This window comes from Carettochelys insculpta, chromosome 1 (assembly GCF_033958435.1).
Source record: "Carettochelys insculpta isolate YL-2023 chromosome 1, ASM3395843v1, whole genome shotgun sequence".
NCBI classification, from domain to species: domain Eukaryota; kingdom Metazoa; phylum Chordata; order Testudines; family Carettochelyidae; genus Carettochelys; species Carettochelys insculpta.
In genome coordinates this window covers 291,715,889-291,728,141 of record NC_134137.1, presented here as the reverse complement: position 1 = coordinate 291,728,141, position 12,253 = coordinate 291,715,889, and the positions used below count along the sequence as shown (strand labels likewise).

Genomic DNA, 12,253 nt, shown 5'->3' with positions numbered 1-12,253 from the left:
AACAAAGAGCAGCTGTGAGTAACAAAGTTGTAAGTTCCCTGGAGTTTTCAAATCAAAACAAAAATATTTGAAATCAATGATTATTTAAAACAATAAATTCACTTACCTTTACGTTGTGCATACTCATGATGTTACCACAGTCATCCATGTACTGCTTTAGGTCCTTGTCCTGTCAAAGAAACACCATCACGACTTAAAGTTTTTTTCATAGAAGACTGAGCTTTTGATTCTGTCTGCCGTGAAGAATTTTGAGTTTTCATCAAATAAAAAACCCTACAAAAGAACCCTTTATTCCCCCTCCAGAAAAGTACAAGCATTTTGTTCAGAAACTCCCCCAACATTGTCAAATCAGTTTTGCTTATTATAGACATTCTATTTTTCCCCCAGAAAGCTATATGTTAAATTTTATCTATTACTCATTCTCTTTATTTGGAAAAGAACAAAGTGTTTATGAATTTTGTGCTCTATACCTTCAGTTGCTCCATCACAATTTGCATACATATGGTTAAAATTACTTCAGTTAATGTATATATAATATGGAGTGGAAAAAAAAAGCTAAAATGAAGCTAAAATGAAGTATGACTTATCAATTTGTATAATGAAGGCCAAGAAGTTAGGTATCTAACTGAAGATATTTAAGTTTGGAAATGTAGGCCTAAATATTTAACCCCCATATTTCAAAAGAGATGTAAAATGGTTATTTCTGCGCCCCCCCTTTTTCAAAAAGTATGCTACAAGTATGTACAGTACCAAAATTATTTAATATAGCATAGCAATAATTGTATTATCTGTCTACTTCTGCAATCCATAATCTTGGTTTAACTGAACATTTTGGTTCTGTAGTACAATTACCTGTAAACCAGACACATGCCAAGGAATTTACTACAGTTTGACACTGAACTTTATGCCTGACAACATAACTAGCTTTCTGTGAAACATGCTATTTGCTTCCATGATGCACTGGATTATATGTTGGAAAACAATATGACGACAGAATAATAAAAGTCCTTTAATTATTTATTTAAAAATGTATAAGAGTTAATCATGTCTGTTACTCTTCAGCTAGAAGAATATATAAGACTTTCTAAGATCCCTTAAATGTAAAGCTTTATTATTGCTATGATGCTTACCAGGTACTCAAAGACGAGAGTCAAAGATTTGTCTGTGTGAACAATATCATGTAAAGTAACAATATTTGCATGCTTTAAGTCTTTTAATAGAGACACTGCAAAAGAGAGAAAGGGGGAAAAATGAAAATTAAAACTTAAGGATAGGCCTTAGGGGGAAAACTAAGGAATAAATATATTAATAAATAATCCAAATGTATTAGGAGTTATTTGTTTAGTTTCTATGGTAATTTAAATAACAATTTTCATAATTTAGTATTTCATAAATCCTTAAATTAACCCATTCATTCACATTGGAAAACTTCCAAACAGTAATTTACAAAAACTTCAATAATTTTGAAAACTTAGAAAGCTCTATTTATTTGAGAGCAAAATAGCCCATGAAATAAACATATCTGAAATACGAGTCAACATTAGAACTCAATTAATTTATCCTGATTGAAGAACACTGTATCTTAAATAGTATTAGTGATTGTAATAGCCAGTTTACTTGAAAATAGCATCAGGACTTTGGCCAAACTGTATAATCTCAGTTAGTGATTTTTTTAAATGAAGAGGAAAAACATTTTTCTCACCTTCTCGTATGGCTGTGCATGGTGCCCCCTCTTCATGTTCCAATCGGATTTCTTTTAGAGCTACCAGATTCTCTGTCAATTTACTTCTTCCCTTATATACTGTTGCGTAAGTACCCTTTGTGGTAAGGGGAAAGGAACAATTTTAACTTTTCTTCTATGGAAAGAAACATACAACACCTTTGCTCCGCACCCCCCGGCCCCCAGCCCCAAACAAACAACATGTAAGACAGACCCTACAACTTGTTTCATTTGGGTAGCAGCTGCTTATAGAAATGACTCAACAGTTTATTTTCTTCTTCTTTTTGATAACAAGCATAATTCAGAAACAGGCCCTGATTTTTAGACGATTAGAGCACTCTCAGTCCTACATGAAGTCAATGGGAGCAACAAGTTTAGAACCTCTGAAGGGCAGGCCCAAATTTTAAGGCTACGTCTACACTAGACATAGAAGTTGACCGCTGATAAGCTGATTTTAGCTACACCAATTTCGTAGCTAAAACTGGCTTATCAGCGGTAGACTACAACGACTGTCTATACAGAAGAAGGCTGAAGGTTGAGTGTTTCTCCCATCAACCTTCCTTAAATCCTTGCCGCTTGCAAGGAGTTCTGGGATCAAACTATGACTCCAGAAAGTGCCGCTTCATGCCATGGAAGATCAACCCTGAGCGGATCGATCTTCTGTGGTAGTGGGGCTTTAGCCTCAGACTACATCAAGGAAATACAAAAGAAACTATCAAAACTAAGCATACTTTCAAACTATACATTTAACTTCAAATGAGAACAGGAATGACACACATAAAACTAACACAGTTTTTCATTTTTGTTGACATAATGGACTGTGTGGATTATTAAACTCATCTTTTGGTATTTGCTGCTTTAGTCCAGTATCAGGACTATATACTGCCCAGAAAATGCACGTTCCATAATTATAAGGGCACTGGAGAAGATATTTCTTTGCAGCAGATTACTACAATCAGTTTATATTAAGTATCAAAAATAACAGACAGTATCAACTTGGGTAAAGTTACATACTCAGTACAGTAGACCCCCTCTTACAGGATTTTCAGGATTTTGACTTAAGAATTTCTTGCAATAATGCAAGTCGAAATTGGAGCCAGGAAACTAACCTGTGCTGCTGCTCCTGGCTCTGGGCTCCCCAGGGGTAGCTGTGATAGTTTGTTTCAGCAAAAACTATTAGGAGTACTGTGGAATCTTAAAGGCTAATAAATTTATTTGGGCATAAGCTTCATTAGATGCATCTGACAAAGCAGACTCCAGCCCAGGCTTACGCCCAAATAAATTTGTCAGTTTCTTTTAAGATCTTCAGCTTAGTAGGCATGTTTTGTTTCTTTGCTTAGTAATCTGCTTTGTTCTGTTTGCCATCCCTTATATTTTAAAAAATATAGGGAGAGGGTGATTTTTATGAACTTGCATTCTGCAGATTCCTCTGTACAATGCAAGACAATATTACTTTTGGGTTTACTCTAACACAAGGGATATGTACACCCTATGTACACCAGTGCTGGCTAAGCTCTCACACACAGATCTAATTGCAATCTGTGCCTGCAACTGGAAGTGGTCTTGCCAGGAGTGTGCAGTGCAGGTGAAACCCAGGTTGACAGGACTGGAGGGCTGTCTGGGATACCAGCACATCAGGTGGCACCCTGGGAGAGGGGTCAAACCTTTCACAAAGACATCTACACGGTACTCAGCCTAGCACTGCCGCTTGTAGAACTATGCAAAATGAGCTTCTTGGGATTGCAAATGGCATGCTATTTGCAAACTCCCATCGCCTCGCGAGAGTTCGGCATCCGCAGAAGGGGGTGCCAGCACTGCAGAGGCTGTGTGGACACGCCTCTGCCAGCTAACTCCCCTTCTGTTGCCAGTCCCTTATGCCTCAAACGTTTGAGGAATAAGGGACTGGCGACAGACTGGGGCGGGGGGGAGGGGGCCCAGGGGGCTAGCCAGCAGAGGCACGTCCACATGGCCTCTGCAGTGCCAGCATCCCCTTTTGCCGATGCTGAACTCTCGCAGGGCTATGGTAATGAGCTTCAGGAGTATGCACATGGCATGCCATTTGCAATCCTGAAAAGCTCATTTTGCATAGCTCTACCGGCAGCGGTGCCGGGGGGGGGGAGCGCTGTGTACACCCAGCCAATATGTTTAATGTACCAAAAGAGCTCTATAAAAGACACAGATGTAGCCTATATTATCATCAAAATAGTGAACACTACTGAAGAAAATTATGCAAACCTCTCCAAGCTTTTCCAGTTTGATGTAAGTTTCCATTTTCCCAAATCCAATTTCTGACTGTAACACAAGCAAAAAAAGAGTACATTTAGGTACGGACATAAAAATTGTTCAGGAGCAATATTTCACTGTATGCATCACTTATTCAATGGATAGAACATTTGTTTAATAAACAATCTTAAAACAGTGAAGCGCTCTTCATAAAATTGTTAGGTTTTAAGAATTATTTTAGCTTATCATATTGCAAGGACATGTCTCCCAAAAACCAATGCTGCAGTCCTTTTTTCAGATAACAAATTACATTTCAGAAAGTACAAACTGAACACCCTATTCTTCCCTCCCAAACTTTCGCTATTTTGACAAGTATCAGAGAGGTAGCCGTGTTAGCATGTAGCTTCGAGAACAACAAGAAGTCTTGTGACACCTTATAGACTAACAGATATTTTGGAGCATAAGCTTTCATGGGCAAAGACCTGCTTCATCAGATGTATGGGGAGGGGGTGGTTTCAGAGGGGTATTTAAAGAATGGGGTCCCAGTAAGAGGGACGGCCAGAGCTGACAAGGTCTATTCAGCAAGGTGGAAATGGCCCAGTATCAATAGTACTTACCAAAAGAGGAAAAAACAAGTTAGATCAGATAGGGGGATGTGAGCCTCTGTCAGAGTCTAATGGGGAGCTATTAACACGCAGGGCAGAGAAGCCATTTTTGTAAGCTGCGAGCCACTCCCAGTCTCTGTTTAAACCTTAGTTAATGGAGTCAAATTTGCCAATAAATTGCAGCTCAGAGATTTCTCTCTCCATTTGATTTTTTAAATTTCTTTGCTTCAGGACTGTCACCCTTAAATCTGCCACTGAGTGTCCAGGGAGATTGAAGTGTTCACCCACAGGCTTCTGTACATTACCGTTCCTGATGTCTGATTTTGTCCATTTATTGTTTTACGGGGAGGCTGTCCAGTTTGGCCTTGTATCTTTAGACAACTCTCCTATGTCTAGTTCCAGCTTCTTGTCTTTGCCTTCAAGGACCTGCATAATATTACCTCTCCCAACTTACCTGCAATTGTTTCTTTGAACGCTGTCATTCGACCTTAGACTCTCCTCTTTGCCAGTGATGCTAGCTTTGATGCACAGGGTTTGTCCACATCTCTAACAAATGTCGCCTGTGAGCTAGACAGAAAGCCTTGTAACTTCTCTTCCAAACCCCTTCTCTACTCATCTACTTGATACCTACAAGTAGGGTCATTGTAGAATAATTCTTATTTACCATAAAACCACTTTACACTGCTCTGTCCCAAAAGCAGGCATTTAAAATGGACTCCTAGCCTGTGAACTGTCAAAACTCAGCCCTTTCCAGGGTTTGATTTAATTAACCAATGAATGATCTGTAAGGCAATAAAACTGGATCCAAGCTTTCTTCCTAAGTTTGGCTGCTTCTTCACTTTCTAATTCAGGGCAGCTCTACGGCTCAGACTTCCGATTCCTCCAACAGGGAAGCCCTGTTCTGAAGCCTCCTTTTTCACTCCATACAACTGGTGACAATTTCCCATAGTCTTGGTATTTGTAGCAGGTGCTGTCAGGCAAAACTAGCTTCATCCCCTATTTCAAGAAAGAGACCAGCATGTGCTTTTTGTCCATTCTATCATGAGGTCATTAAAAATTGCTCTCAAGATGGAGCCACTATTTACAGCAGTTAAGGCTGCTTCTGGGTTTCCATTACAAACTCAGTGTTCATTCCTCTCATAATACTGTACAGGAAATACAGTTTAATGGAGAATAAAAAACTCTGCCATGAAGCCACTGAGAGCTCCATGCCAGTCCCAAGCCTGGATGAAGGAGGAGGGCTGGTCAGATGTGTGTCGATGTGCTGACTGTCAAACAACAATACGAATTAAATCTGATGCCAGTACAACCAAATGTTAAAAGATGCCGGCTCAGATGTTACCTGGATAAACAAGGTCCACGATACCAATCAAGCCATCAGGGTTGGGTAGATAAGTTGGTTACCGAAAGAAAATTACACCTAACACATATGCTATCCAGTGGAACATGGAACGTCCAAACACTGTGGGCAACTGGAAAATTAGAGCTGCTTCGGAAGGAAGTAGAGAGTTATCAATGTGATATACTTGGACTGGCAGAGATGCGTCGGATGGGATCAGGAGAGATATGCGGTAGCGAAGTCATCTCGTCAGGAAACTAAACAAAGCATGAAGCAGGAGTTGGATTCCTTCTTAGCAAAACAGCTAGAAGAGCATTATCAGGATACAAACCAGTGAATGCAAGAATGATGGTTGTGCGATTCAAAGCAAAATGGTTCAACATCTCAGTCATTCAGGTGTATGCACCCATGTCGGACAGTATGGATGAAGAGATTGAGCTATTTTATAAAGACTTGACAAAGATGGTGGAGGAGATACCGAAGAAAGATGTGTTGATCATCAGAGGAGATTGGAATGCGAAGGTTGGAACAGATAGTGAAGGTTGGGAGAGAGTCATGGGAAGGTTTGAATATGGAAAAAGAAACGAACGAGGTGAGAAACTGTTAGAGTTTGCTACAGAGCACGAGATGGCGATTTGCAACATGAGATTCCAACAAAAGGACTGTAGGAAGTGGACATTGCGATTGAATGATGGGAAGGTCCAAGAACATGATAGATATGATTTTGATAAGAAGAAGATGGATAACATCAGTACAGCAGTGCTGAACTTTCCAAGGAGTGGATATAGACTCAGACCACAGCCTAGTGATTGCAAACATCAAGATAAAACTCAAAAGAAAATGTAAGACGCAGTTTAAGAAAAGAAGAGATGTGGTGAGGCTAGGTGAGGAAGAAACAAGGAATGCATACAGAACAGCGCTCGAAGAGAAGATTAAGAATATCACCACAGAGAAAGACCTAGATAAGAGAGTCGCAGGGATAGCCATCACTATAGAAGAGGCAATTGAGCAGACTGTTCCAGAAGAAGAAAAGATCAATAAGAAGTGGATTACCCAGAAGACACTGAAGTCGGTTCAAGAGAAAAGAGTGTTGAAGATCAGAAGAGATGTTTCTGAGGTGGCAGAACAGCAATATAGGATGAAATGCAATGAGGTAAGACAAGCAGCCAGAAAGGATAAAGAGAAATTGTTAGAGCAGCAATGTGAAGATATTTGAAAGGTATTACGGCGAATATAAGACCAGGGAGGTGTATAAGACATTTAAGAATATTAATAGGAAATGGCAACCAAAGCAGATGGCGATCAAAGATGAGAACGAAGAAGTGCTCATGAACAGGGAGAAGATTGTGCAGCAATGGACAAGATATTCCACTGATCTATACAAAGTACAGTTGGACCCGAGTGTCTCAGAGAGACTGACTGAAGAATTGAAAGAGATATCTCCCCTGAGCATCGAGAGAGAGACCAATATTTCAAAGGAGGAAGTAGAAAAAGCAGTGAAACGACTAAAGAACAACAAGAGCCCTGGAAATAATAAGATCACAGGACAGATGATCCAATATGGTGGAGAAAGCGTGATTCAGGAAATACACCGACTATGTAATATAGCATGGAAAGAAGGGAAGGCACAAGATCTGTGCTAGTGACAATACCCAAGAAAGGAAGTACATTGGAGTGCAAGAACTACAGAACGATTGCCTTAACAAGTCATCTAGTTAAGGTGCTGATGATGATACTGGCAGAGAGATTAAGATCGCAGATAGAAGAACATATAGCAGATGAGCAAGCAGGGTTCAGAAAAGACAGAAGTACCATACAGCAGATATTGGCACTAAGGCTGATAGCGGAGAAAGCTCGACAAAAGAACAAAAACATGTACACTTGCTTCATTGATTTTCAAAATACATTTGACAGTATAGATCAGAAAGTGACCTGGGCAGCATTGGAGTCATACGGAGTGGATAGCAGACTAATACAGTTGTTGAAAGACATCAATGACAATGCGGAGGCAGCGGTAAGAACATGCGGGGAGTTGGGAAGTTGTTTTAAAATAAGTAGAGGTATGAGACAAGGAGATCCAATATCGCCAAGTATCTTCATCGCACATCTGGAGAGAGTGATGGGCAAGATCAAGGAAGAGGTAGAAGGGATATCTGCATGGGAAAAGAATTAACAACTTGAGGTTCATGTATGATATAGTTACCATTCAGGGAGATGAAAAGAAGCTAGCGAAAATGGTGCGGGTGTTAAACGACGAAGGGAAGTGGTATGGACTGATTATGAACATCGATAAAACAAAAACAACAGTATTTGGAGATAAGGAAATAGGAAAGAAGATCAGTGTAGATGGCATTGAACTAGAAAATGTAGAGAAGTTCACGTATCTGGGGAGCAACATAACATATGATCTAGACTGTAAAAAGGAAATACCGACTAGAATAGCAAAAGCAAGAGCGAGTTTGAAGCTGATGGATAAGATCTGAAAAAGCAAAGCAATTAGCTTAAGAATGAAGCTGGGCATCTTGAAAATGTGTGTATTCAGTAGCATGTTGTATAGACGTGAGACATGGGTGATAATGAAAGATTCGAAAAGAAGAATATTGGCATTCGAAAGGAGTTGTTACAGACAGATTCTGAGAATAGGATGGATGCAGAAGGTCACCAATGAGGAATTATATCGGACGATACAGCCGAAAGAGAACCTGCTGTAGAAGGTTATAAAACGGAAGCTACAACTATTTGGACATATTTGCAGAATGACTGATGAACGAAAAATCAAGACCCTAGTATTTAGCATAACAGATGGTTCCAATAGGAGAGGCAGACCCCACAGAGAAGGGATAGATGATGTAGTAGATTAGTGCGGAGCTAGTCTACAGAAACTAAGCCACTCAGCACTGGGTAGAGAAAGCTGGAAGGAAATAGTGAGAGAGGCATCAGACACAAACGGGCGCTGAGCCCACGGCTATTGATGATGATGATGAGCAGAATGACATCCTCCACGCCCTGGTTAGCCACGTGTCCAGGGTAGTCAGTGTTGCCCTCCAGCTCTTCCAGTGGTCGACCCCCAACACTTGAGGCCTGTAACTGCTCAACCCAGGATGGTGCTGATGTTCCCCCTGAGTGCCTTGGCACCTCTGGAGCCACCAAAGCAGCTACGACTGGTGGAAGCAACTTGTGCTGGGGGACTGGGATGACATTCGATGGCTGCAGAATTTCAGAAGGAGCAAGCAAACTTCCAGGAGCTATGCCACTGGCTCATCCCCGGCTTGACTCTCTAGGACACCTGCATGAGGCCCACACTCTCCCTCCTAAAAAGTGGGTAGTGGTCACCATCTCTAAGCTGGCCACTCTGGACAGCTACTGGTCTGTGGGTCACCAGTTTGGAGTGGACAAGGCCACCACTGGGGCTGTTGTCATGGAAGTTAGGCATGCTCAGTTCACATATGCACCACAGGGAGTGTTGAGTTGTATCCCAGGAGAGGGGAAACCTTGACAGAAGGGAGCAGGGGCATGGAAGAGGGGGGCCAGGAGCGCCCCCAGAAGCCCTCATGACATTGCACACCCTTTCTCCATGCAGGTTGTGCATACCATCAGGATCATCCATGTGAGGGGTGTGGATGCAGCTGTCGTGGGATTCGCAGTGCTTGGCCCAAACTGCTTTGGTGCCTTGGATGGGGTACACATCCCCATCTGTGCCCCGGAACACAGAACTGAAATGTACCTTAATAGAAAAGACTACCACTCAGTAGAGCTCCAGGCACTGGTGGACAGCAAGGGCCGCTTTATGGACACTTATGTGGGTTGGGTGGGATGGACACGACACCCGTGTTTTCTGTGAATCTGGGCTCTATATACAAGGTTGACGTGTGCAGGGGGAGTGGGTGGAGAAGGGTGGGGGGAACTCGAGCCATACTGGAGAGTAGGGAACCGAAACTTGGAGCGGGAGAGACTTCACTGCTAGTGGGGAGGGGGAAACCTGAACTGGGATGGGAGGAATTGGGGACCTTAACCAGGAGGTGGGAAGAGGGAATCTTCTGGGTGGGGTGGGGGCAACTTAAGCTGGAGGGAGGGGGGAATATGATGGGTTGGTAATGGGGAACTTAACCAGGAGGAGTGAGGGGTGTGCTGCTCTGGGGTGGGGGTGGATGTTCATGAGCTATATCGGCCCAGTGTAACCCTCCCATCTCTGGTATGGGGTACATAGTGGGGCTGTGAAGTGGTGGGCAGCACAGAGAGGTGGGGGTGGTCTGGCAGCATCGAGCTATGCAGGGGAGTTATGAGGGTGGGGAGAGGGGCCTGCTTCGGAGCGTGTGTGACGTGGGAGGGACATTGGGTGGGATTGGGTGGCGGGGGAGGCCAGAATTTGTCTGAGGAGCCAAGTGTGCTCCCTCAGGACCTCAGTGACATCCCAGAGGTGCCCCACCAGGTCTGCCCATTCCTCCCTCTGCCAACTGCACTGGCCACAGTCCATTTGGAGGCACTGCTCAGCAACCTCCACAAGCCGATGAGGTGCTTCTGTGGCATCAGCCCACTGTCTCGACCTCTGGCCATGAGCTCCTCTTCCGGGGGGGGCAGGGGGTGGTGACCATTCCCCTTCCTCCTCTTCGTGGATGTGAAGCCCATTGTCTCGGGGGCCTCCCAGACCTCCTCTGGCGCATCTGCAAGGATGGATAGGAAGACACCAGTCCCTTGTTGGTTGCTGGAGGGCTGTGCCCCCAACCCCTCTGCGGGCACCATCTCCCCTCCAGCACCAGGCGTCCTTGGTGCATGATGTTGTCTGTAGGGGTTCCTGGCCATTCCTTCATGGTCCACCCCCACACCCAACTCCCTGCACATACGGCTTGTGATGCTGTCCCAGGAGGAACTGTGTCGTGCCCAGCAAGGGTGCAATAGGTATGTGGGTGGCTTGCTGGCAGCTCCGGTGCCACTGCCCAACGTGCTGAAGTGTGTGCCCCACTGGGTACTTACTGGGGGAACCCTCCGCATGGTCCGCTGATGCCCGACTGTTTGTTGTTCAGCTGGAGGAGCGTGATGGGATGTCAATTATGAGGTCCCCCTCATCACTGGAGACCTTAATGGCTGGTTCTGTCTCAGGCTCCGTCGGGTGGCTGTCTGCTCCAGACTCCTCCTCTTCAGTGTGGTGTGGCTTGTGCAATGCTGTGTCCAGCAGGGCTGCTGAAGACGGGGTTTCCTTGGGCCCTCGGGGGCAGAGGAGCTCCCTATAATAGGGACAAGTCGCAGGACCTGCACCTGGTCGGCTGGCAGCGGCCCTGTCCTTGGCCTACCGCTGCCATAACTCTTTTACTTTACTGCACACCTGGTTGGGGCGGAGGCACACTGGCCTCTTGTGGCAAGTTCTTCTGATAGACAAATGAACATAGCCGCATTTTCCCAATTGCCCCCCCCCACACCTATTTCCTTCAAAACCTCCTCCTCCTTTCAGAGCCTGAGCAGTTGCTGTAGCTTGGGCTCCATCCATGAAGGCACCCTTTTCTTAGGGGGCTGCCTGTAGTCCTATGAGCCCTGAAATGGTTTGGGGAAGGTGGCCCTTGGGCACCCCTGGAGGCTGTCTGCTGGCCACTGCTGCTTCTTTTTGGGCTGTCCGTGGAGAGTGTTCCTGGAGTTCGTGCTTGAGCTGCTGCAAGCTCATTCTCAGCTTCCTGCAAAGCACTTTCTTGGACCATGGGGCTTTAAGCACAGCGGGACGCACACGCCGCAGAGCCCTCCTGCAGAAGGGCAGGGTGTCTCTGCAGTCCTCCAAGGCCACCAACATGGAGGACTCCTCTTTCAAAAGAGTGGAACATCTACACTGGGGACCTTCTTCCTAATAAAGGAAGAGAGCAGCAAAATTCAAAGCTGCCCTGCATCCCTCCCTAATGTTGAAAGAGCGCTTTATGTGTGTAGACGCTCCACACACTCTTTTGAAAGACAGAAAATTTTTCAATTTTCAGTGCTACTGTAGACATAGCTACAATGAAAGGCCTTTTTATCTAGTAAGCTTTTATTTATCCTTCAGAGCGTGCCTCACTATCAGTTTTGCTGTAATGCAAGACTGCAAATCAGGACTTAAATATGCAGGTTTCAAAATTCTATCATAGCCTCTTATTTTTAATAGTCAATGCACAAGCACTATCCTAGGACATTGTATTATTGCATTCACAGTACTGTATTTGTCAACACACTAGTACAGCAAATGAACTATTGCACAAAACAATTAATATCTTGCAATAATGTCAGTGGTACCCAACCATTACATTTTTTAAAAAAATTCCACTAATTCAATAACATCCCTTTCAAATTCCCTCTCTACTTATTTACTTGATCCCTACAAGTAACTATAATGAGGTCATTGTAGGGTAAATC

General features: G+C 43.8%; 1 protein-coding gene across 2 annotated transcripts in view; it reads right to left on the bottom strand.

Moving 5' to 3' along the window:
* Positions 1-12,253, bottom strand: part of CDK17 (cyclin dependent kinase 17) — a 199,610-nt gene that overhangs the window by 24,088 nt on the left and 163,269 nt on the right. For both annotated transcript variants that reach the window (XM_075011569.1, XM_075011560.1), the window contains exons 6-9: positions 3,956-4,012; positions 1,703-1,817; positions 1,131-1,225; positions 107-169 (exon numbers count right to left, since the gene is read on the bottom strand). In XM_075011569.1, coding sequence (XP_074867670.1) covers positions 107-169; positions 1,131-1,225; positions 1,703-1,817; positions 3,956-4,012 — 330 coding nt within the window. The remainder of the gene's footprint in view (positions 1-106; positions 170-1,130; positions 1,226-1,702; positions 1,818-3,955; positions 4,013-12,253) is intronic.